The sequence below is a fragment of the Etheostoma spectabile genome, chromosome 2, assembly GCF_008692095.1.
Source record: "Etheostoma spectabile isolate EspeVRDwgs_2016 chromosome 2, UIUC_Espe_1.0, whole genome shotgun sequence".
NCBI lineage: Eukaryota > Metazoa > Chordata > Actinopteri > Perciformes > Percidae > Etheostoma > Etheostoma spectabile.
This window is the reverse complement of record NC_045734.1, coordinates 13,595,205-13,620,722: the sequence shown is the minus strand read 5'-3', so window position 1 is coordinate 13,620,722 and position 25,518 is coordinate 13,595,205. Positions and strand designations below refer to the sequence as shown.

General features: G+C 39.1%; 2 protein-coding genes across 2 annotated transcripts in view; one reads left to right on the top strand and one right to left on the bottom strand.

Moving 5' to 3' along the window:
- doc2g (double C2-like domains, gamma) overlaps nt 1-15,745 on the bottom strand; it is a 73,289-nt gene extending 57,544 nt beyond the window's left edge. Inside the window, exon 1 of the mRNA XM_032531917.1 lies at nt 15,535-15,745. The gene's annotated coding sequence lies outside the window, so the exon portion shown is untranslated. The remainder of the gene's footprint in view (nt 1-15,534) is intronic.
- On the top strand, nt 1,054-24,990 carry cabp4 (calcium binding protein 4). Its single transcript, XM_032532242.1, has 9 exons — nt 1,054-1,146; nt 5,105-5,161; nt 5,601-5,702; nt 6,044-6,182; nt 11,609-11,639; nt 12,037-12,180; nt 19,456-19,565; nt 21,126-21,273; nt 24,500-24,990. Exons 2-9 carry the CDS (start codon nt 5,106-5,108, stop codon nt 24,526-24,528), a joined length of 759 nt encoding a protein of 252 aa, XP_032388133.1. The 5' UTR covers nt 1,054-1,146; nt 5,105; the 3' UTR covers nt 24,529-24,990.
- The last annotated feature ends 528 nt before the right edge of the window (nt 24,991-25,518 follow it).

Here is a 25,518-nt window from a genome sequence, read left to right as displayed (position 1 = left end):
GATATATGGCACTAATTCATCATTTGAATTATCTTATAACACATCTGAGGGCCGTATTCTGCAAAGCCTGTCACGTGGATGTATCATTAACGTCTCTGTTCCCAAACGGCCGGCTATCGGCTAGAAGCTAGTGGAAGCTAGTAGCGCTACATACACTAACATCTACATTGCATCTCAATTTATTATTGATTTCTTTTGATAAGCATTTAAACAGGGTGTTGTATGAAATGTATCACTTGTTTGCAGGTCACTATCAGGTCGTGCTCAGTAATTGAGTCTGATACGGGCCACATTTCAAAAAAAGAATGTGAACAGTTGGTCAAAAAATCTGATCTGGGAAAAAAAATAGATATGAGTATTAAGGCCTGCAGTCTGAATTTAGCCTAATGTACACTGTATTACTGTATTACTGATGTACAGCTGTATTATGCTCAAAAAGTGAATATACTGTCATTCTTTTTTTTTTTTTTATATCTTTATTAAATTTCCAAGGGGCACATACAACAAAGTATGACCGCCATGGGGTAAACAATAAAGCCCTCCTTTTAGCCCACCCGCAACCCCTTAAAAATAACCAAGACAACAACAAAAAACTAAACAAAAAAGGCCATTGGGGCTGTCTCTAAACTAAGCCAGGTGGATTCAGTCTGACTTCGTTTATGAGGGGAGACCTTTCTGGCTGCCTTTGTTTTTGTCCCATTTGTTACCTATAAAACTACACAACATACTGATGACCAAGGCTCTGTTTCGAGGCTGTATTTTTAGTTATTTGTACAGTAATAAACGTATATGTGTTTTAAAGTGCTTATCTGCGAAACAAGCATCTGTAATGATGGACCCCCATAGGTTGACTAACCTGTGGGATTTTGCATTTTGAATCTGAAGTCATTCAGATAAAGAGAGATTGAAATAAAATATAAATTCATCTAGAATAGAATCTGCTTCCTTAACATATCTGCAGTAAGACAATAGCTTTGTCCCTTTTGTTCTTGGGAGGACAAGGGCAGCCAGTTACATCTCTAATCCAGGAATATTTAACTGGATAATCACCTTCCATTGTATAATCCTCAGGTTAAGTAAGGCTTCATGCAATAGAGATCCATGTCATTCGCATCTCTTAACAAGGACAAACAAGCAGAATGAAAGGTAGGCTTATATGAGTATTTTTTCTCTGCTAATGATTTGTAGTATCAGCTTGTTTTACTCTGCAATGTTTAATAATTCTAAATAACTGGAGCCATGGTTCATTTGTAGTGAGCAAGCCGTGAACAGAGCATGTTTGAGGTAGCCACTAAAACTTCAATGAGGCAGAGACGTCTGTTCTCTGCTTTATTATTTGATTATCTTGATCTCAAGTATATTTCCTGTACAAGCCGACAGATGGCCAGCATACTGTGTGCTTTTGTGTTGGTTCAATATCTGTGCCCCTGTTGCTTGCTACAATGCAATCACATCAACAGACGTCTTTAAACAGCTCCACTAGGCGATTATCGGGCTGGCTTCCAGAAATACAAGGTAGAAGAGATTGCAATTAGACAAGAATAATACCAAGCAGCAATAACATTTAATAATATGGAGACAGGAAAAAAAATTCTGTAAATGTGAAAAATTTCTCATTCTCTCCCTCTGTTCAATCCTATCAGCTGCAATACTGAAGGCGACGGTCTCATTTCAGAACCGTGACAGGAAATCAGTGCTGGGGGGGGGGGGGGGGGGGGAGAGAGAGGGTGTTGGAGGTGCAGGAAGTGGTGGAGGGGTGTTAAGATAGGTGAAGATAAGATAGAGTGCCAGACCCGATTGCATTACTATTGGTCGTTTATGGATCAGACACAGGCTGGTTTGGCCATTTGGGATTTATTGTCTTCTGACTGGACAGCAGGCGAATAGAAAGATGATACAAAAACAAAGAGAAAACAGATGTAGGGTAGAAAGCATTTTGAAATTTTGGTTTAAATTTAGATCATGTGCCAAGGAACAAGCGATTTGATTTTGACAACAAACATACAGTATGTGGGAGACACAAAATACTTTTTTTTTTAACCAGTTTTACATATTAAAGTCTGTTTAAAAAAATGTTGGGGAGGACTACTTTATATTTGAAAAAGTTGTATTTAAAGTCTTTTGTGACCACAGACTGCTGCATGAAGTCTGATAAATTGTCTCAAGTTATGTCACTTGATGCAACTTCAGCATCAGTTGGGTCTGAAGACTACAAGTTGGAAAATTAAACAAATCTGGGGTTGTGGAGTTACAAAAAAGTGGACAAAGCCTACATTAGCTGCTTGCTCTAACTATTGGTGGTTGAATTGCATTGTGGGTAATGTAGGCGCAGATTTTGACAAGGAAGAAGAATGGGTGGAGTAAAACAGATCATGCTGCAGTGAATTTGATCCTTTATTTTCAACAATTTTATAGGAGTGCAATGCTAAATAGGTGAAGTGCTCTTTTTTCACCCTCCAGTCTTCACCAGACTTCGCAAAATTTTGGATCAGCCCAAAATTGTTGTTACTTAATCATTGTTATTCATTTGTTTTTGATATATATCACACATTTTGTCCAATAACTGGTTGCCAAATCTCAACATCAAATGTAGTTTCTTCAAAATGTCTAACACAACCTACGTTTTTGTTTTCTGGACGAATAACTCTAGTAGCTGTTTGAATTCTGGCTCTTGTGTGTTAGGAGCAAAGGTGGAAGAAGCATGAGATCCCTAACTTTAGCCTCATATTTCCGTGCCTAACCCTAACCACACTTTAACCATAGAGGTGGCAGAACAGATCAGGAACACACAAATTAACTGTTGTCCAGATGATCGAGTTGTCAGATCAGAAAACATTCATATGTGTCTCTTGAAAACTAAAATACTAAACTAAAATTATTTTGGGTGCAGTGCATTTGTGACCAAATTTTCACTCATCATCTCAGTGATGCAGCTAAATTAACTAACATTCATACTATATGTGACGTTACAGTAACATGATCTATATAAATGGGTATTGGTAATGAGAGAAACTCACTTGAAATTTTGCCCAATGCATCCTTGTACAAATATTCCCAAACAAGATTTAGGTATTATTCTCCAAAGATCATGACCACTATCAGAAAATTGTGTATTTTCTGTCACATCCAGCAAAAAAAAATCTTTTTTTCCTTTTGATGAAAAATATTGTCACAAGTCTTGGTGGAGTAATGGCCTCTAGGAGTGCTTTCTATTTCTTTTTGTTTTGGGTCTGTGTGTGTGTATTGTATATGGGTCTTCTTTGTATGACATACAATGCATCTCGTGCCTTTCACTCTAGTGGCTCTTGTGAAATATATTTAGAATATCCATTTGGTGTTTAACCCCTAACACTACAGCCAGTACGATTCAACTCCAACAACTACATCGCAGCCCACTTTCCATCATTAGCTGTGTAGTTGTGTTTGTTTTAGCCTGTACCACCTGGCTCTCCATTTCATTACTTCAATTAGCATGATTAGGATCTAAAATTGCTTGTGTCGGCTTGATGATTGACAGCAATTGGCCACTTAGGGAGGAGAGCTGCAGGCCCACACGGTGCTGTTCTGCGGCTAGTGCAGTGAAACGCTGTGTGTGTGTGTGTGTGTGTGTGTGTGTGTGTGTGTGTGTGTGTGTGTGTGTGTGTGTGTGTGTGTGTGTGTGTGTCGGGGGGATGGGGGGGGTTGTTGTTGTTTACTCTGATGGGAGTTGTGCTCGCTGAAGATGAGAGCAATTCTTCAGGCAAACACTGTCAGACCACCCCTATAGAGTCTAGATATCTTGCCTTACCCACATGTGCAACATGTATGTTTAGAGGAGTGGGAGAAACAGTCAGTGTATGTGTGTGTGTGCGTGTGTACTCATGCAAATACATGGGCAAAATATTATAAACATTATGAACTTATCTTTCGTGCAAAGCTAAATTAACCATCTGCTGCATATTTACATAAGTAAACCATACTACGGTATGTGCACAAATAGTACTGTATATAAAGTAATATAAATACTGTCCATTTTTCAAATAATTTCACGACCGCTTTCATGTGAATCATGTGTGACATGAAAATTCCTCCTTCATGTCACACACAATTCCCTTCCCTTCAGTTAAACATGTTCTAAGCGTGGTGCCATCAGCTTGTATCACTCGCACACTGATTGCGTGAAAGCGTGACAGACAATCACTACTTAGTCATGGCACGTTTTGTCCGAACCCTTGGGAGTTAGGAATGCGGCTCGTTTGGCAGAGGCACATTAAATGGACGAGCGTAATTTAGAGGACTGGCTGGTCTTGGCGTCTCTTTTCATTACGGCCCTCATGGTCTACATGTCCCAAAGTACCGACTGCTTGAGCAGATCTTTGGTATCCGTCTTCCAAGGCATGCGAGATGGCGGAGTGAGGCGATATGTTTATAGCTCATCACTGCCGAGTACAGCCGTTCATCAGTAGTCAATAGCCAGAACAGCAGAGGTCCATGACAACATTAATCTGCATCTCAAAGCAAGACAACCATAAGTCTCTTGACCTCTTCCTCTGCATGTCCTACACATGTGGTTGTCATTCATTCCTTTTTTCTTCAGCTTTCTCTTCTACATCTTCTATCTCACAATCCGTCTTTCGCTTTTTCCACACAAGTCTTTCACTTTGCTGCAAACTGTAAATATTTTGTGGAATTCTAACAAATCATGAATTTTTAAATGCTACTCGGTGCAATATTTTTATATGAACAAAGAATCAAATGATTAACTGATCTTAGCTCGACAGAGCGTTTCAGCGTCTTTAAGCTAATTGTTTTGGTTTACAGTCCCATCAACCTTGTTTCCCACAAGTAGCTGTTTTTAAGCAAAAAAGATCTGATAAAGTCACTGTACACAACCTGCCCAGCATCGAATGACAGATACACAAAGTTAGGAACTTGCTGGTGAACATAGTGGAGGCTTTAGCAAACTAAAAAGCATCTCAGGAGTAAGTAGAAAGCAAAACAGAGCTCAAAAATGTATATGTAGATTTTTAGAATCTGTTTCTACTCTTTTCACTGTTTCAGGAGATTTGTAGTCTTTTCCCTATGCTCATATCCCTTTCCAAATCTATCTTTTTCTTCCATCAAGCATGTCAGTGAAAAGTGCAAAGGGAGGACCAGAAAGTAGACCATCATCTGCTGCCAGGTCAGTGAGATCTAACTAAAACTGGTGGAGGGAATTAATGGGGAACGAATACACTTAAAGTCAAATTTAGAATTTAATTAAAAGTAAGTCAAGACGTTCGGTTGTGAGCTTTAATCCTGTACCTCAAAAGATTTTTTTATTGAAACATTACATCAGTCAAGAGAAGTGGCCTAGCTATCTTGGGAAAGATTTTTCAGAGTTCCTGGGTGATACATTCCATGAAACGTCCAAAAATGTAAACAATTATCTCCCACTGGGGCTGCTGTCTATCAGCAGTCTGAATCCATCCTGACTTTCTCAACAGGGTTCATCCATAAGACTAGCCACAAAGTTCAGTATTGATTTTTACTGTCTGTTATAAGAAATCTTTTTAAAAGTATTCATATTAATTATGAGACATTTAGGGCACTATGAATTGATTGAGGCTTCTTTCTCCTAGCATGTCTTCACGAGTGGGGAGGGGAGCAGCCGCTGACAGATCGCCTGCTTCTGGGAGATTCAAAAACAAGGCTCTTCAACTCAGCCTCTCCAAGAAATTCTGGTTATTTTCATTCTGTTTCTAATCAACATTAATTTTCACAAGGGGAGTGGGTTGTGAGGATTTGTGCACCCAATTATTGGTACGTCAGCTGAAAAACTTGTTCTCCTAAGAAACACTTCCTTCCTTGCTTTTTAAGTGACTGACGTAACTACTAATGTCAAGTAATTGGACTTCTGACCTTTTACCAATCATTTTGCCTAAGCTGAGCAATTACTTTAAAAGGATGTTATGGATCACCCGAATGGCACTTAAGTGTGTTTATTAAAGTAAGTTAGGAGGGTAAATTATAGGCTTGGTTTTGATGATGACTCAACACTTGGCGCACAAATGCTACTTTACAGCTCAAAGTCAAAGTCCCCCTCGGCCCAGGGGAAGGGCTCTGGGGAGGAGGAGGCCAGTCGGCACAGTAAAAGGAGCCTCAGCAACAGCTCAGCGGTGGCCGCTGCCTACATTTCCTACCTCAATAAACTCTTTGGACAGGTCAGTTCAACAGCCTATTACCACCCATACTTGTTTTTTTAAGTGTTTTTTTAAGTTTTTCAATTAAGTGCCTGTTGTCAAAGATGATGCACTTGTTGGTTTCTAATTTAGGATACCCCGGATTTATAAAAAACATCATCAGGAGCAGGTACATGTCAGAAACAGCATCTAATAAATAACAGGTGTGCCAGTGATTGTGCAGTTGCATCAATTAAGCTAATGATGTCACAGGCCTAAACTATATGTCAACATCATCCTAAATTATCGTAAATTGTTTCCTGACACATATACCTGCTTCTGAGAAACTTCCCTCAACAACAGACAAAATATAGAACATAACCATGAATGCCAATATTTTTTATTTCATTCCAGCAGTTTTCATATTTTACAATGGCATTTTTCATAACACCTGTCTGTCAATCAACACAAGTTATGTGATTAGCTGTCCATTAATTCAGACTAAACCAACAGCCCATAATAGAAACCGCCAAAATAAAAACTGTTAGAATGAAATAAAAATGACCTACAATATACTATGGTCCTTTGAAAAGAACATCGTACATTTGGGTCTCCATCCTCCATGGAGAGAGAGTTATAGAGATAGTTGGAAGAGACTGGCAAAGAAGGGTTGAGAACATGGAGGTTTATAGCCTGGACCACAACTGAGAGGAATAACACAATAACTTTGGAAAATGGATCCATAGGTTCAGCTGATTATAAGTGGTAACTTTTGATTGAAAATATAAACACTGGTTGTAGCTGTTATGCAGTGAACCATGACTACCCCAAAATGAACACCCTGTCTACAAACCAGTAATTGCTGATATAGAATAGGGTTAGGGTTGGTGGAAAGTTAATAACACTACCCAACCTCTATTAAATCAAACATGAAGTGATCTGATCAGGACTGGTGGGAGTTACCTTATCCTCCAAAAAAAAACAATTAAAAAAAACATCCTTTCCAAAAAGTCACTCCAGTAATTCCACTTCACAGGTGATTTACTGCCAGGACACTGGCCTGGCTTCCATTAATGCCCTGGCAGGTTCAAGTGAAGCATTGGCTCCTTTCATGACTGATACACTGATCCCAGATTGCTGCAGGGCATTACTGAATATTTAGGAAAATTACAACTGGAAATGAGCCAATGAAATGATCTAGCTCAATGGCACCTTCATTTCTGTTAAAAAACATTGGTTACTTTATATAGAGACCACTATTTGTATATGTTTAACTGTAATATAGAAAATGAAGATTTTTTTTTTTTTTTTTAAATAGGGCTGCAAATATTTTCATTGTTGATTAATCTGTCGATTAATCTGTTGATTTTTGCGATAAACTCCCACATTATAACCCCTGTATTGAAGTCTGTTCCCCCTTCGAGATCGGTTTTCCCGTTAAAATGCGTAGCAATAATGCTTTCAAACAATGTCAGTGATCACCGTCGGGTGGTATTTTGCTTACTTGACACCCTGGTGTTTTGCATTTTAGCCATGCGACTATCGTACATGGCGTTGTGGTATTTGTTTAGATACATGTTAGTAGTGTTGCCCCGTGAAGTAGCCACGTTAGCAGGGCAGGTGTTGCACAATACCTAACGATGCGCAGCAACTTGGCAAGTTGATGAAAATTTCACTTTATGAGGTTTTTTAACATTAATGAGTTCCCCCAGCCCGCCTGTGGTCCCCCAGTGACTTAGAAATGGCACATACTAAGGAAAGCTCATTGTGGGACTGGCTCTAGTGGCTGTAATTCTGCACCAAGGCTATTTTTGGGAAAAAGACTTCAGGTATGGTATTAGGGGACCACTAAGGTCTATATAAAAGCATCCAAATAGCACCATGTCAAGGGACATTTAACCTATTGCAATTTAATCATTTAGCCCTACTGCAGTGCTCTGATATAACACTATGCTCCATTATAACCCTGTCTGCTAGAAAATAAGTTTATATGGATTTAAATTGATTTCCCAATTACGTTATGGTGAAAAAAACATATTGCAGGCATAAAAGCAGCCAGCAAAACACATTTGCTGTTGCAATTTCTAGGAGACAGGGTTGGCCTATCAGCCTAGGAAAATAAATTACACAAATCAAAGTAAATGCTCCCTTGGCAACAATGTAGATTTGTGGAAGTTGGTAGATTTGACAAGGACTGTCTGTATACTGTGTGTTTTTACATAAAGTATATGTGATGGCATTTGCCTCTATTTGTGCCCCACTCCATGAAAAATATATTTTATTTTAATGGAGGCTCTATATTCAGATCAGGGGTCTATGCCTTCTATTTTGTGTTTTAATGCTTAGTTCTAAAACTATTTAGGGGTATGTTAAATTTAATTATTATATTTGTAGAAGTGGTATTATTATTTTATACGATGAAAGTCATTAAGGATTCTTTAAACCGTGGAACCATATGGGACCCTGGTGAGACCTTATTACAAAGCAGAGCCAAAAGCTTTCCCAGAAATGCCTTTATCACAGGAGGGATTTACTGTAAAAGATAACATAATAGAAACCTACGCCAAGCGGACTTGTGTGCCGAGGAACGTTTGATGTTTCAGTAGTAGATTTCTTTAAAAATAATGTGAGTGTTTCACAGTTTTAAAACGATTCATGTGAAATGAAAACCATTTCACAGTGACCTTGGCTACTGTGGACTCCATTTCCACATCCGTCTCTGAGTTACTACCTCAACTGCCACAACTGATCTACCTTGTTTTAGAATTTACTAGTAGCCAGGTAGAGAGGTCTGCATCATATCCACAGGACAGAGGACACACTGTTTTGGTTGCTGCTCTGGCATCAAAGCAGGGAGACCATCCATCCCACAGCAAGCCTGATCCCTGCCTCAACACAAGTATTAATAACCCCTATAGCAAGGTTCACTGTCAGCCCTCATTAGCTCCAACTGAAGAAGTAGCCTGAAGAGACAAATAGCTAAAGATAAACAATTGATGCATTTACATGTCAGAGCCTGAGCAGAGGATGGATGGCTGTAAAGCAAAATCAACTGTACCCATCAATAAGCATCGTAACTGTATACTTAAGGGTATTTTACACCTGAGGACCATATGCGTTTGTTACATACTTCTTACAATATGTGTCCATTCCTAATGCTCACAAAGCAGTAGGCTGCTTGATGGACCATGTGAAGGCAGACAGAATGAAATTAACTGTTAATAGACTCGTTCTGACGTATGAATCGAGCATTGCCGTCTAATCCTTTTTGGATGAAAAAAAAAATCCAATTAATGTGTTGACCTTGCTATCCTAATATGCCCTTGTAGGCTGGATGATGTGCAGGGTAAACAGCAGCACTGCTGGACTCTGGGCAATAGAGCTTTTATATGCTGCAGCATCAAAAATCATATTAAAACTTAAGAGGTTTATGTAAACTGTTTTCGTATTTGAGGCAGAGTACATGTGTAATGAGAACTCTTGATGCAACTGCATTTTGGCATTGCATTTGTGTTTCAACTCTGTTGACAATGTTATACAGTAAATAATCATTTGAACCCTTGTCATGCGGAGAAACTTCCAAATAAACTATGGGGGCCTCTCTTTTTCCTCAAGCTATTGTGCAGGATGTCCTTGTGTGATTTATGTATTAGACACCCTGAGTGCCAACATGTATTAGGAGGAAAATATTGCACTTCTATTTGCATTTAAGTTGCACTGGCTGCTCTGTATCTCTCACTTTTCAGCAGTTAAAAAACCCCAACTGAAGGCTGTATAGCAACAGCTTTAGAATTAGACACTTTATAGAAAGCAAAGGTCCTAAGTAAAAATGAAAAAGTATAGAAAGTGAGCATTAGCATTAAATGGACATAAGGATCAAAGGTAAAGCACTTGCAGCTGATGCATTCAAACTATTTCAACATTCAAGGCTGCCTAACACCTTCAAATGATAATCTAACAATGTAACATATTTCTCAGGTTTTTCATGTAAAACCTTTCATGTAGTTGCTTGGAAATCAGAAATATGCAATGCGGTAAAAAGGGCAAAATGTCCTCCTGAAATACAATGGAACAGTACAGTGGTCTGACATAACAGAAATACCATTAATGTGCATTGATACATGTACTGTATAATGCATTACTTCCAAATTGTGTGTCTTTATCTCACAGTTCTATTCAGCCTCAATACATTTTCTTACTGCATGAAAGTGAGGAAAAACAAGCCCACAGCAAATTTGTGCTCGCAATTATTGGGGCTTTTAAAAGCTTGTATGTCGGTCTTGTTTCTTTGAACTTATATCCTCAGGCTTGTGCAGACTTTGCAGACAAGTGATATTTCCATATGTCAGGCTCTATACAAAGATGACGGAGTTTGTATTTTTCTTGCTCTCCCTGGGGATGTGATGCTTCAGTAGAAGAGTTGCACATTGTTAGCAAGCCCTAACAGTCAAGATGCTGTACAAGCAAGATTAAATGCACGATCGATTGGATGAGTTCATGTCATGAGCTTTCAATTCTGAAGCTTTGAATATGTAAATTCAAGTCAGTGCATGTTTACAAATATGCCAATTATTAGAGAACACAGCTCCAAGGACATGTGATGTTTTTGTTTTTTTTATTTATGCCCAACATACCTTTTTAAACTAAAATTTCAAGTTTATTTATTGCCTGACGATATACAATTGTGGAATATTGGAAATTTGGTCATGAAATTATAATGTCTATTAATGAAATTGTCAGTCTGAACCCACTGGAATATATTAACATATTGCTATTTGAAGCCCTTGGCACACCTACATTTCACTGCGATCCATTACTCTTGCTGAGCATCTATGTGGAGATTTGGATCCTAAGTCTGCCTCAACTTCCCTGCAGTGCAAACACATGGAAAGAGAGAAAGAGGGAGAAATCACCCTGAGCAAATGTCAAAAGGAGGCTGAGAATACTGAATGTTGCACACACACAAGGATTTATGCAAATTATGTCTTGTGTCTGTGTTCACAAGTGTATACGTGTGTGTATGTGTCTTTGTTTACATGTATTTGTTTCTTTGCAATAGTGTGAGGTTTGTGCAACTTTCACATGGTTGTGCGTGGGTGTGTATTTGTATGCACGCAGACTTGAGTTTATGCTGCACATCCATATGGATGCTGCAGAGGTAGAGTGTGTGTGTGTGTGTGTGTGTGTGTGTGTGTGTGTGCGCGCGCGCTCGTGTGTGTGTGCGCTCGTGTGTGTGTGCGTGTGTATGTGTGGTATTGTCATTTTTGCAAATTAGAAAGACATGTCGCAGGGTGAAATCCCATTAGAGTTTAGTGTCAGCATGCAGCAGTGTTGACATGATATGCATGTTATTCTAATTTGGTAGTCAAAAACAGATTATCACTGGGATATCTCAGGAGAATTTGCTGTTTTTGAGCCCCCTGCTTTTACATTCATACAGTCTTTTCCTTTTCTTCTCTGCTCCACAGGATAGAGAGCTAATGCCAGAGGAGTTAGATGGTAAGATGTTATTGGTGCACTTAAGATGCAAACACAAGATAAGTTATTATATAGTCAATGCATAGCTTTATCAATCACATCGATTTTGTGCTTCTCTTCGCAATTCACGTAAGAGATTGAAGGTTTCTCAGACTGACGTGAAATGTTTGCCAAGACCTACAAAATTAATTAAAAACAACATAACTTGCCGTTCTTGAGAGCTGGGTGTAGTTCTGCTTGGTGGAGTCAAAACCTTACAGATAAGGCAGGGCAAGTTTATTTATATAGCAGATTTCAGCAACAAGGCAATTTAAAGTGCTTTACTTAACTATCTGTGCACACACTTTGTATTTGTGGGAGTTTGAAATATTTTACCCTTCTTTACGGTTTATTGCAATCGCTGCAATTTGTGTGTCAGAGCTCCAGGAGGCCTTCAAGGAATTTGACTACGACGCGGATGGCTTCATTCATTACAAAGACATCGCAGACTGCATGAGGACCATGGGCTATATGCCTACAGAGATGGAGCTCATCGAGATCATCCAGCAAATCAAGATGAAATGTGTGTATTTATCCATCCAGTTGTGTGGCTGTGTGTGTGTGTGTTTCTTCCTGAGTGGTTAAAGCATGTGTGCATGATTGATGGGTCTTTCTGAAGTGAGTGGGTGTGAATGCCTGAGTAATGTGTCTGTTGCACAAATGTGTGTGCTTGTATACGAGCAAATGCTTTCCTATGAGTCCATGAGGAACTGATGTTCGTCTTTGAAGTGGGGGACTTTCGAGACATTTTAGCAGACTGATTAATGGCCCTCACACAGCAGGTGCAGTGATGTACAAATGTGAGTCTGCATGGAAAAGTGTGTTTAGTTGAGATCTAACTTTCCACACTCTGCTCTTAATGAGAGTGGGTTTCTCTTTACTGTGTTTACTGAATGATAAAGTAATATAGATAAAGTATAGAACTGTGAGTGGTGAGTGAATCATTACTGCATTGATTTTTGCCATAAGCCTGCAGAGCCAGCTTCTGTAACACCTACCTAGTATCAGAGCCAGGCCAGAAAATCTATCTAGTATGAGCATCTACCAAGACTTTACAGTACACCTTCAATGGACACACAGGACTTAAGGTGCGTGTCCATATGCGTTGTTTTCACAGATCGCCCCACTTCCCAGCATAGCACAGCACTGGGCTTGCCACCAGTTTCTCTTAAATGACCACTGGCAAGCAAAGAAAACAGTCTACACCCTCCTACAACTGCAATGGCTGCAGCTGATTGGACAAACGAGTAACGTACGTCTGGCTGCTCCGGGATTTCGAAAACGACCATGATGGCGGATAAAATTAGTTCACCAAAAGTTCACCTTGTTTTTGAAAACATTTTAAGGCTACGCAGTTGCTGAATGTGTCTTCATGTCAGATTTTTTTTTTTAAAGACTTTCGTCAGCTTTTGAGAAGCATTGAGCCGAGCCGGTTGCTTCTCATTTGCAAAAGTAAATACATTTATTACAATATATTTATGCCAGTGGTAGTACACCTACTCTACATCCGAACTATTGGTTAAAATGTTTGTGAAATATCACAAGGATTAATATACAATAAGCAACACCCTTGACCAATTCCACGACAATCTGCTACAGCCTTACAGTACTTGTCCCGATATGACCTGTAGCTTAAGAGGCTTATGTTAACTAATGTTTGCAAACTTTACAAAAATATTGTTGTGAAGTCTATTCATTAAGGACTGCTCTCTATTTCTGCTACACCACGTTTTAGCATTTACAAATATCATGTAACTATACGCCATGTCATTACTGTTTGGTGTGGTTACAAGTGAAACAGAGCACACCTGGGATTGCACCCAACAACAATACATACATCGTACCTCCAACTTCCCTTAAATTGGATCCCCGGCTCCTCCACTTCCCCCCTTCCTCGTATGAGGAGAGGAAATTGAGGATGTGTGTTTTAGAGGGATGAGACTTCTATCCTCTGAAGAGTCACATGAATTCCTCAGCTGTATGGGCAGGGCTGGATATTGTTCCAAAAAAAATTTGATACCGGTAACGGTACCAATACCAGCACTTCAATACCGGTCCCTTAATGATACTTTTTTTCGTTTCCAATTTTATAAAAAACAAAAATGATAACATTATGACACTAATTTGTATGTATTTTTTAGCTCCTACATGAGACATCTGAGTAAGATTTTTTTCCCTGCGTGTCTCTACAACATGTAACGTTAGACAGTCAATCACAGACGTTAGATCTTGGTAGAAGCATGCCAATTGGCTCACTGACGCTGAGATTTACCTGACGCTAATGAGATTTACTGGGTATTGAATGACGAGGCATTTTTTGATACTTTAGAGGTAATTTGGTTGGTGCCTAAAACGTATTGAACTGGTACCCAGCCCTAATGGGCTGAGTTAGCAACCCTTTCAGCTGCACAGCTTTTGGGAAGGTTGCTCTGGTGTATCCTTGCTTTTAACTCTTGGTGATGCCTTCTCAACGTTCGCGCCTTGGGGCAGAAATAATAGCTTTGAGACAGCCTTCGCAAAGGAGGGACAGAACAACCTGTGGTACAGCTGAGGACCAACGACAGAGTAGCTATCAACTAAGTGAGATGCACTTAGTGACTCTGGCATAGCCTGACAACGTACTCAAAGTTCTAGTCAGAATTTGAGTCTGATACTGCTCCATTGGGCTGCAATTATGGAGCGTGTTCCAACCGAATCAGGAAAGAAAATGCTTCTGCACTCAATTGGATAGAGCTACAATCAATCAGAGCAACACAGTATGTGACGTATCTTGTACTCTAGCCAAATCCCGTAGGAAGGACGACAAAAACATATTTTCGATCAACAATACCGCGATCACGGTTCTCTGTTACTCTTTTAAAATGAATGTGCAGTCGATGTCTTCTATAACAGATGCAATGGTGGAATCTACACATCTCAATTCTCCAGTGGCAGCCACCTTTGTTCGAGCGCTCTTTGGTGACGTGGTTGATTGTTACTGTTGATCATCTCAGTGTATAAAGCCTGCACTAATAATTTGATTGGTCCAAACAGCTCTGGTTCAAGCATAGTTGCTCTACGATGGATCAAGTCCAGACCAAACTTCCCAACCTCAAATGTTGTGGGAGGGGGCTAAGTCCGGCTGGCATCCAGGCTAACTCTGGTGTAGTCAGCGGTGAAATATAGACTTTAAACTTTCAACCAAAGGGGGCAATGAAACACTGTTTTCCAGCTTGCTCTAAAAGTCCAACTGAAATTACATTTCAAGACTATCTTTCTGTCTACAGCAGCACACATATTAGCCTGAATGCCAGCCAAACTTAGCCCCGCGAACAACATTTAAGGTCGGGACGTCCGGTCTGGACTCGATCCGTTGTAGAGCAACTATACTCGAACAATTGAGGGGATGGTAACATTATCCAGGAAATTTGCACAATCATTTCCATTAAATTGTAATTTATATAAATTCCTGTAAAAAAAATTGTTAGTTACTCAAACCCCCCCAAGTTACCTGCTGGAACGAAGATACTCACGCCCACCTACATTGCCGCCATCTTGGCCCTATTAGGCTCATATTCTGACTAGAATCTGAGCATGACAACGTCAGGCTAAACACATGTCTGACGTACATCACGTTGTGTCCTCCTTCGTGATTTCCTTTGACAAAAAAGGCAGCCTACTACACAACACAAGAGAAACTTTGAACAACTACATTAGCTTTTCTGCTAAAGTCTCCTTCTTATCCATCTTACAAACATAAACACGTCTTGTTCTGCACCTTAGCTTGTTGAATGAGTGACCAAACAAAGTGCACTGCCAACGTCAGTTTGCAGGCTAGGTTGCTAAGTTGCTGCTATTAGCTGCTAATTAGCTGCTCAGCTGCAGCATAGAAACTTACCTGTAAATGTCATTTTGGTTGGTTTAGATGCTTGGGTGGTCCTGACTCTTCAATGTCACCATTGCTTTAAAAACCAACTCCCTGCCCATGACGTGTAACGTGTCTCTGCGGAGATCTGGAGGTCTGGCTGTCCATGTGTAACCAACTTTGTTTAGTTTGTCTCTCGGTCCCCTGCTGCAGAGTTCACATTGCTAGCTGCTGTCAATCAAACACAGGAAGGGATCCGCCCCTCCACGGCCGAGATGAAAAGGAGCATTTCTGACATTTCCACAAATACCTTTTTTCTTCCTTTTAATACTAACAAACTATTAACAACATATCAACTATTCACTCATATGTTTTGGTGATTATTGTGGGATTTTAGGTGGACTTACGTTTTAAGGGATAATTTCAACACAATAATTTCATACTTATCTCTAACAGTATCTAGCTTTTTCATATTTTTTGCCCTATTTGCTCAATTTTCTACTAAGACATTGCTTTCGGAGAGGGGTGTTGCTGTTGTCTTTTTCAATGCTGTAAACACAACCATTGTTTTGGAAGCAAAAATATCAGACATACTGTAGGCTAGATCAAATGTATGTATGAAAATGAAACATGACAAGATATCATTAGAGAGAAGTCATTTATCTCTAGTTATTTTTGTAAAAGCCTGTACTATTGTAATTACATATAGGCTTTTTAAAAAATATATTGAGATGTTTATATGTATGTGCCTGCTTCAGAATCAATTTACTTAAAAACGTAACTTTGTTGAGCCCCGAGGACAATAACATTCATAATGACTATAATGTTGAACTTTCGGGTCCACAGTGTAATTGTTTGGTCAAAACACAGTTGCATCACATTGGATACAGTAAATCCGTGTTTCTCAGCTGGGATCCTCATGGACCAAAGTGCAACGGGCTTCTGTCCTGCCAACTAGTTAATTTGCTTCACCTGCCGTGTCCCAGGTGTAAATAACTTACTGATTATGGATGGTTAGAATGACAAGAGCATGAGAGACCCACCACTGCATTAAGCTCACATTAATGTCCCTATCTGATGTGCACCGTTGCAAAAAAAAGGAGCGTTACAGACCATAAATACAATACATCATGTTGAATTACAGGGAAACGTATGTTTAAAATCATCTTTCATTGCCAACTTACCAACTTACTTTAATGTTGCAGCCATAAAATTGGCATCTTGGATATGATTACAAGCTTTACACACTAGACATTCGATGTATGAGTGAAATAAGCAGAAACAATATGTGATGTTTGTCTAGAAAAGCATTTTTTTAGGGACACTTAATAGTCCCCTTTGTTGGTAGTGACTCCTTTTTATACATTTTCTGCTATGTTGCATACTGTGTAATATGAATTATTCATCTGTTCATTGATGCCTTAATTTGACCCATAAGGTAGAATGAGCTTCAGACATCCCACTCTTAATCTCTGTAGCATAATCCCTACAGAGCCATTAATAGCATGAAATTCAGTCTTTTTTATATAACCAGCGTTGCGCTATCAATTCAAAAATAATAATAATCTCATAAGACTTTTAAGAGAATTTTTCCACTCCATGATTATAAATTGACCCACTTAAGGCTGAATTCTTGAAGGCAGCGTCAGGAATTCTCTACAGACTGCTGCTCCTCAAGGGTAAAGCCAATTAGCCCAAAACAATTCTGTACCTTGGGGCAAGCATGAAAATTCTTTGCCAACTTAAAACTAATACTCATATTAAAACTAGTATTAATGGTCTTTTATTTTAGGATACTTTAGCTGCTGTTGTAACTTGATAATAGTTTGAGCATTTAGTTTTGATATAAACTTTTGACATTCACACACCACTAAAAGAGTTTTCCCTACAAGCACAGTTTGCCATGGTTTGATTTTCATCCTCAGCAGTCCTGACAATCTGAGCCCTGATAACAAATTTTTAACAATAACAGCATGGCTTCATTGACGTAGAATTTTACATCCACCAAGTCAATGAAAACAGGCCGAGTCTATTGGTCTACACAATCAAATAAGCCAGTCTTTTGTCAAACTAATGACATGAGCCATCCCATTCTATCAGTCTGTTTTGATAATTACCATAGGGATAAAAGACAACAAAACTGTTTCTAACTGGGTTGAAGGATAGATGCATTGTTATCGCCTTCATGCTATGAGGATGTTTGTAAAGTTTTCACACAGAAGCTTGGTATTGAGTCAGGAGGTGCATTAATGCTACCTTTACCCAAGTATTGCATTTAGGTACAATATTGAGGTACAGTACTGGTATTTGTACTTTGAGTATATACTTTAGAGGGAGATATTGTACTTTTACAGTGAATGTGTGTTGTATATGTACAATTACTTGTGATACTTCAGTACATTTTGCACCTAATACTTCCTACTTCATTCTGGACTGAATTGTGGTGTTGCTACTTTTAATTAAAACGTCTTTAATCAATATTTTTATATAAACAATGGATCCAATTATTACATGCAGCCAAATTAGAAAAAAGGGGTTGCTCAGTGATGAATCCAAAGAGAGTTATCAACAGCACAGCAGTCCCCCTCTCTAAACGCTCTACCGAGGGTTTAAGCCTCTTTAAGCTCATTATTATTAATTTTCTTTTTTTATGACCTGCCACCTAACTGTTTTGGTTTACTTTTACCACATGCATAAACAGCAACTTTTTTCATTGAAAAGGCTCTTAAAACCTACAATGCATGACTTGCCCAGTACTAAATTGAAAACAAATTAAGTAACTATCTGCTAACATTATCACCATAATGACTTTAAAAGGTGATACATTGTGTCAGTGTGGTGTGATTAGCTTCTTCAGCCCTAAATGGCCCAAACATGTCAATGATAGCAGGTTAGTAAGTCTAGGATCTGAAAGCTTCTTCCACCACTGTCACTACTCAGATAAGTACATGAAAGACAATATCTCCAGACACCTTACAGTTTTTTTTCCAATTGTTAAAACACCATTTTTTTTAAAACTAGACTGGTGCTTAACACAATTCACAAAACCACACACCCAAATTGCAAAATACTGTACCTCGTATATCCTGCGAAATGAAGCACTGCAACCAAAACTACATAAAGCATTATCAAAATCAAACATTTGCACCAAATGGCACACACTTCATTCATATTACCAGATTTTTGTCTAACCAACTACACGCAGTCGGGCATAATTAAAAGCACTCTCATCTTTAGTATGCTTTGTCATAATAATAAACTAGTTCAAATTGTAGTACATTCTTCAGATTATTCACATGCAAAGAAATATCTGCAGAGACACACATATGCTGTTGAAACATTTATTTTTATTTTTTACCAAACAGGTCAATGCAATGTGTACTATAGATACATTTACACTGGACTGATCAAAACATGCCCACAAAAAACAGTAAACTGACAACTAAAAGTGCAGAAAAAATGTATATTAAAAAAAAAAGAGGATGGAAAAAAAAAGGTGCTCACCTGTGTTTTTTTCATAGTGTTAACTTCCTGATTGAAGTGGTAACGATTAACCATTGAGGTGTTTGGCCAGGTGGCACATATATTGGCCAATTATTATTATCATGTAGTATCATTTTGAATGGCAGTGTTTTGAAATGGCAAAACTGTGACTTTATGTCAGATTGTTGTGTCTTATGCAGAGAACCGTGTTTAGTGCATTTAAAAAGTGCCACTTTGAATTGTAAAATGAGTGTTAAGCAGAAAATGTGTTTAGACTTTTGGAGACTTGAGAAGAGGTTTTGCTCTCTGTGTGTCAGTTTAAATAATTGTGCTATGCATGTCATTTTAGCGCGTTAGCAATTGGAAATAAATCCTTGAAGGCACTTGTTTCTTGGTAGTCAACCTGTTTGGGTGTATGTGTGTGTGTGTGTGTGTGTGTGTGTGTGTGTGTGTGTGTGTGTCTTTCTGCAGGGGGTGGTCATGTAGACTTTGATGATTTCTGCGAGTTAATGGGGCCTAGGATGCTGGCAGAGACGGCTCAAATGGTCGGGCTGAAGGAGGTCCGCTGTGCCTTCAAGCAGGTAAGCAATGAACTCTAAAGAACTCTGACTTCAAGCAAGGGAAAGGGTCCTGGTACTGTAACAGTACTTTGAAGTATGCAACAGGACCTTTCCTTGGAGATTACCAAAGGTGTGTGACTCTTACTTGTAAACAAGTCTGAGGGAGGGCTATGAATGCAGAAGAAAAGGAAAGGAAAACATTGTTGATGTTTTTATGAAGCCTGGTTGCTGCCATCCAAAGTGTCACCATCCATATTCCATATCTCTTTGACTCACCAGTCAATTTGTAATTTGTTCATTGGTCTGAAAGAAATATCTACTGAGTTGCTCTCCCTTTGACGTCAATACAGAGGCAGTCACTGTACATGTGGAATTGATTGTCACCCAAAGCCACCCCTGGTGTGACATAGTCTCCAACCAAGCAAAACAATATTTTTAATGTGTTATTTTATAAGCACAGCTTCAAACACTTCATCCATTGAACACATTCAGCATGATATATTTATAATGGTAACTTCAAAACAGACAACCATGATTATGTGCTCTCAAAGATAATAACTGAAAACACAGAGTAGGATATGCTAGTGGGATTCATTGTTTTATATTATAGATGTATCCCAGGCATTTAGTTTGACTACATTTTGGCTTCTATTAAAAGAAAATTAAGGTCATTTAATTGACTGCAAGACAATATAAAAAATTTAAAATATGATTTCTATGTGGAAATATCACGTACATTTATATAGCGTATGGATGTACACCTTAAAATGTAACAAAGAATTGGAGCTATAAAGCTAGTAGTGTCCACATACAGTATGATAACCCACCTTTGAATAGTGAGCTTTGTAACCAAATTTCCATCTCAACCAACCAATCTCTTTCTGAATCAGTTGGACTACTTGAGAGCATCATTCCTCTGCTTAAAATGTTTTAAAATGTGTCCTATTTTGAAAGTGCAAGGCTGCATAGTCACACCATTTTGTCTGTAGTTTCTTAACCACAGGTGCGTCCTCATCAGGTGCGTCAACGCTGTCATTGGCCTAAAAATCACGTGTTCTGGTGTTTGAATCCATGTGTGGGGAATAATTGATTAGCTGTCAACAACAGTACTATTGAACAAAAACGTCCACAAATTTAGAGCATAGTGTACTCTGTGACACATGAGAATTTATTTTAAACTCATCCCAACTCTGCCCTCATAGTCTTTCTCACTTCCGTACTAACACCTCATGAGTCAGCATTGCCCCATCTGCACATTCAAGCTGTTATTAGACTCCCAGGGACCTGGGCCATCATGCAGCCATTTTGTAACTATACACATTAAATGTGAAACGCTTTTTTGCATGACATGATCATGTATGTCCCTCGATAACTTTTGCCCCGTCTTCATTTCTCCGTCCTATTCGTCACATCATATTGTAACCACCCTCCTCATTAGCACAGTTACATTTAATCTTGTTCTTTCCTTCTTTATTCCCTGTGTCAGCTCTGATCCTCTGTGATCTATTTATTTGTCTCTCCTAACTCTCTACATGTTCATGTCCCCACCTCATTGCTCTCCACTAACCGCATATGTCACAGTTTGACTGTGATGGTGATGGAAAGATCACGCTTGATGAGCTGAAGGAGGGCATGAAGACCCTCCTGGGAGAGAAGCTGAAGAAAGGCGAGCTGGAGGAGATCCTCAGCGACATTGACCTCAACAAAGACGGCAAAATTGACTTTGATGGTGAGTGGGCGGGGGGGCGGGGGGCACTGTTGGAAGGGATTGGAGAGACTTCAGGCGAGGTGTGAGAGGACATTAAAACAATTAATAAAACCCAATGATAACACACTGAGACAGTGGGGTGGGTGGTGTGTGTTACTGATTCCTAACCAGTACTTGTAGCCCAGGGGGTACTTGATCCACAAATAAGTTCAACTTCTGATTTGATAATAATAATTCCTTCTGATAAGTTCTATTTGGTCATATTTTAGTATCAAGCTTTCTTCTTTTCTGTCCTGCTCTGTTAATTGTTACTGCAAGTAAAAACTTTAACACACACGGAAACACTTCATGTGGCTGTTTTTAATTAAAAGCCTTGTAACGTTTCAATAGACAAAATCTATTCATTTCATAACAAGGCTTTTATTGTTAACATTTGCAGGGTTCTCATTTAGTACGCTGTATCTAGTGCCATACCCTGGAGCTTACTACAAAATTCACTTTTGCTGGGATATTAACCAGTGGTGTAGTCTAATGTATTATAGTGGGTATATTGGCCAGTATTTGCATTTGGGGGATATCATAGGGAGGGGTCAGGGTGTCCTCTCCCAGGGAAGTTATATCAAACACCGTCAGTTGTGTCGGTTAGGCAAGAATGAGGACCCAATAGCAGAGCACAAGGAGGCAAGCAGGAGCAGGTAAACACAGATGTATTGAGCAACAGGCCAAAGGAAACAACACATGGAGCAGAGGAACGGGCAAAGTCCAAGAACAATCAAAATCCCAAAAGTCCAAAAGCAAAAAGGTCCACAAACAGGTCTGAGGGGGGAGGCAATGCAAAACAGGATCACTGGGACAGGGAAAAACTCACGGGGAAGATCTGGAACAAAAACTCAAGGGGAGGATCAGGAGAAATACACAGGAGGCACGCAGACACGTCAACAAGACAGAAGGATCTGACAAGAGACCAGGGAAGCACAGACATTATATACATGAGGTAATGAGACAACAAGAAGCAGGTGACAAGAGGGCAAGGAATCAGGTGGAAAACATCAGGTAATTACAAGAGCAGGAAGACACAGGAAGTAAACTAGAGGCAAGACGAGACAAAAAACAGACTTCAAAATAAAACAGGAAACAGAACATACAGGCACTAAGGGGAACACAAGACAAGACTAACAACACAAGACCGGGGAAAAACAAGACCCAAACACAAGAAAAGGGAGGGAACACAGAGAAGGGAAAGAAAACAGGTAAAAAAAGAAACGAAACTACAACAATCAATCACCTAATTTTCTGAATTCGGATACACTTTTATGCACCAATTTATGGGGGAAATACCTTTTATTTAGCCTATGTGAAGTAGAAAAACACAGATGACAATTCAAAATGTAATGGAAAGTATGTTTCACAGGGTATTTTTTAGTGTGTACATGGAAATCCTGGAGCTTTCTTAGTGGTTATACTGCGTAAACCTGCGTGTCACTTAGACTACACTACTGATATCAACACACATGCAGCCACAGTGACTGAAATGGGATAAAACACTTGAGTAATGCTGAGTAATCCAGAACCACATTTCGGCGTGAGTATATCCACCTTTGTTTTTCCACCGGGCCTGTATTTGGGGCCGGCCTTTATTTGTTCGTGGTGACCATGAACCCGGCCATTATTTGTCTACCAGCCTTTGTTTGAGAAAATATTGTAGTCAGCTATAAGTAATGATGAACATGTGAAAAAGTTAAAGGTAATGTATGACCTAGCTAAAGGTAATGGAAAAACAGTTGAAGTATTTTGCTAAAATGAATGGGTAAATTATTGTTACATCTAGCTTTCTGCTAATCTATAATTTATTTTAAATATTAAATAGCATACATACAGTACAGAAAAAGTTCAAAATCAATAAACACATTTGGAACATGATGGATGTGGCGTTGAATGGGCTATCTTATCTGACAGGGCTGTAGGAGTACATCAGACTCATCAGAGGGATGGTTAAGTCAAGGTGGGTTTGCAGGACGGGCCAATCCAATCTAATCAAGAGTGCATTAAGCCAATCGATACACATGCCTGGACACCTGTCACATGTCACACAAAGAACACACACTTGGGCAGCTCAAGGACTTTGCATAATTATCATATTTACCTTGCAAGCAAATAAACAATTCAATGGGACACAATCTCACACACACGTACAGAAACAAACATACATGAATACATACATTCACTGTGCACTTGTGTAGGCACCATGAGCCACACATGCATGCTGTTATTGGCTCCAGCACACAAAGGGCTCAGAGGTGGGACCCTGTTTGTCTTGTCTCAGCAATCCAATCATTTACAATTATTGGGAACATATGAAAAGGCGCATCAGTCCCAGAAGGGATCAATAAGCTGGTGCCCCTTATTATCATCAATTAGCCCCTAGGGCAGTGTTTGAGTTGAGATCTGTCCAGCTTAGCCACACATGGGCAGGAAACAAGCATCCACGGCAGCAGTGTGAAGATTGTTCTCAATATCCAGGTAACCGGTCAAACTCATGTGTTAGGACATCTAGGAGCTGCTGGTAGCCTCAGTTGACCTCTTTCTTATAGATATGGTTAGAGGAGTACCTCAAGAGATAATGTTAGTGGATTGATGTGGAATAGAGGCTTAGTGCTCAGTCAATCAATAGATTCACACCTACAATCAGAAGTCTTCCATAGTAAAGTACTTCAGGAGGACAATGGGAAACAAAAAAAAGACATGGATTGATTTAGTAAAACCTACCTCAAGCTGTCTGCATCTGTAGTTCTCGTTGACAGGACACATCTATAGTTGTCTTGATTGACAAGTTAATCTGCACTAATGTCTATGTCTACAGTGAGCTGATACAAGTGGTAATCAAACTGATTAATGAGAACACAAGAAGAGATGAAAAGAAGTGGAAAATGGCAGTATCTTGTTTTAATAGCTGTCCAAAAAACTAGACCTGCAACCACTGTCATATTAAAATATATGTATGTGTGTGTGTGTGTTCAACTTAATTGCTCCTGTACACTTTTTTTTAAGACGTATCACACCACCACTGCTTTAATTTGTCATTTACTCTGTGATAGTGGAAATATTTTGTCATTGCTTTCACACCATGAGCTTTTAGTTTCCGGTATGTGCCGGAATGGATGTGACTGCATCCCATGATGTCCTTTTACACTGGTGTCATTAGTCCTTATTGGTGGATCCTCTGCTGTCTCTGTCTCCCTCTCTACAGAGTTTGTTATGATGCTTTCTGCACGATGACCTCTAATGGAAGACGGAGCACACATTGGATTCTCCTTCCTGCTAATGTAATTTGTTTTCTGTGACAATATACATTTGAAATGTTTGATAGCTTGAAAAGCAATAGCCAAAGAGATCTGTTTGTGTTCATAAAAAAAAGTTGAGGTTGAGTAAGCACAGAGGGTAAAGGATGAGTTATGAAAGGCTTTACTGTATGTAACAATAATGCTGCAGTGTGGCCCCCTTGTGGTTAGAAAGTGTATATACTCTACAAGTCTCCAAAACATGGCCATATTAATTGTCATTACAAACTGATAACATTTTAATTTCCAGTTTTATGAGACTATAGTACCCTTCTCTTGCATATGAATTGGTTAAAGGCCCCAAAAATGTATATCCTCAACTGATTCTTCCTCTGTGTGATCAACAGCTACATGAACTCTGTTAAAGTATAACCCATAAACGTTTGGTTATTTCACATTTGAGGTTGGTGTTTCTTTCTTTTTTTGTGACTGATTTAAATTGGGCAGGGCTCTGTTGGAAATTTGTTTTGGGAATGCTTTAAAGTGGATCCTTACTGTGAGGAAAAAACCTCTATTTAATGTGGACACTATGCCTGAAGTTGAAAAACAAGTTTTTTATTATTGAAAATTGTTAACTTAACATTTTACCAAAAGGCTGGATCTGTCCAAAAAGCAATTTTCCAGATGATTTACATACAAAAGACTTGACTTAAATTGTGTCTCTAAGATTTATTTATACACAAATAGTGCCCTCTACTAACTTAAAGAAAAACAATACAAGCATACTTCACGCTATGGCAAAAAGGAATGGTAACCAAGCCAACATATTGTGTTTTCAAATATCAATGCTAAGTGGCATAAGGCAAATGCAGTCCTGTCTGAAGCCCTGCAGGTACCGCCCCTCTCCTCCAAGTAGACAGAGAGCAGCTTTCAATGGAGAAGAATACTAAGTAACCCATTAGTTGTACACATTATGTTTATGTCTTGT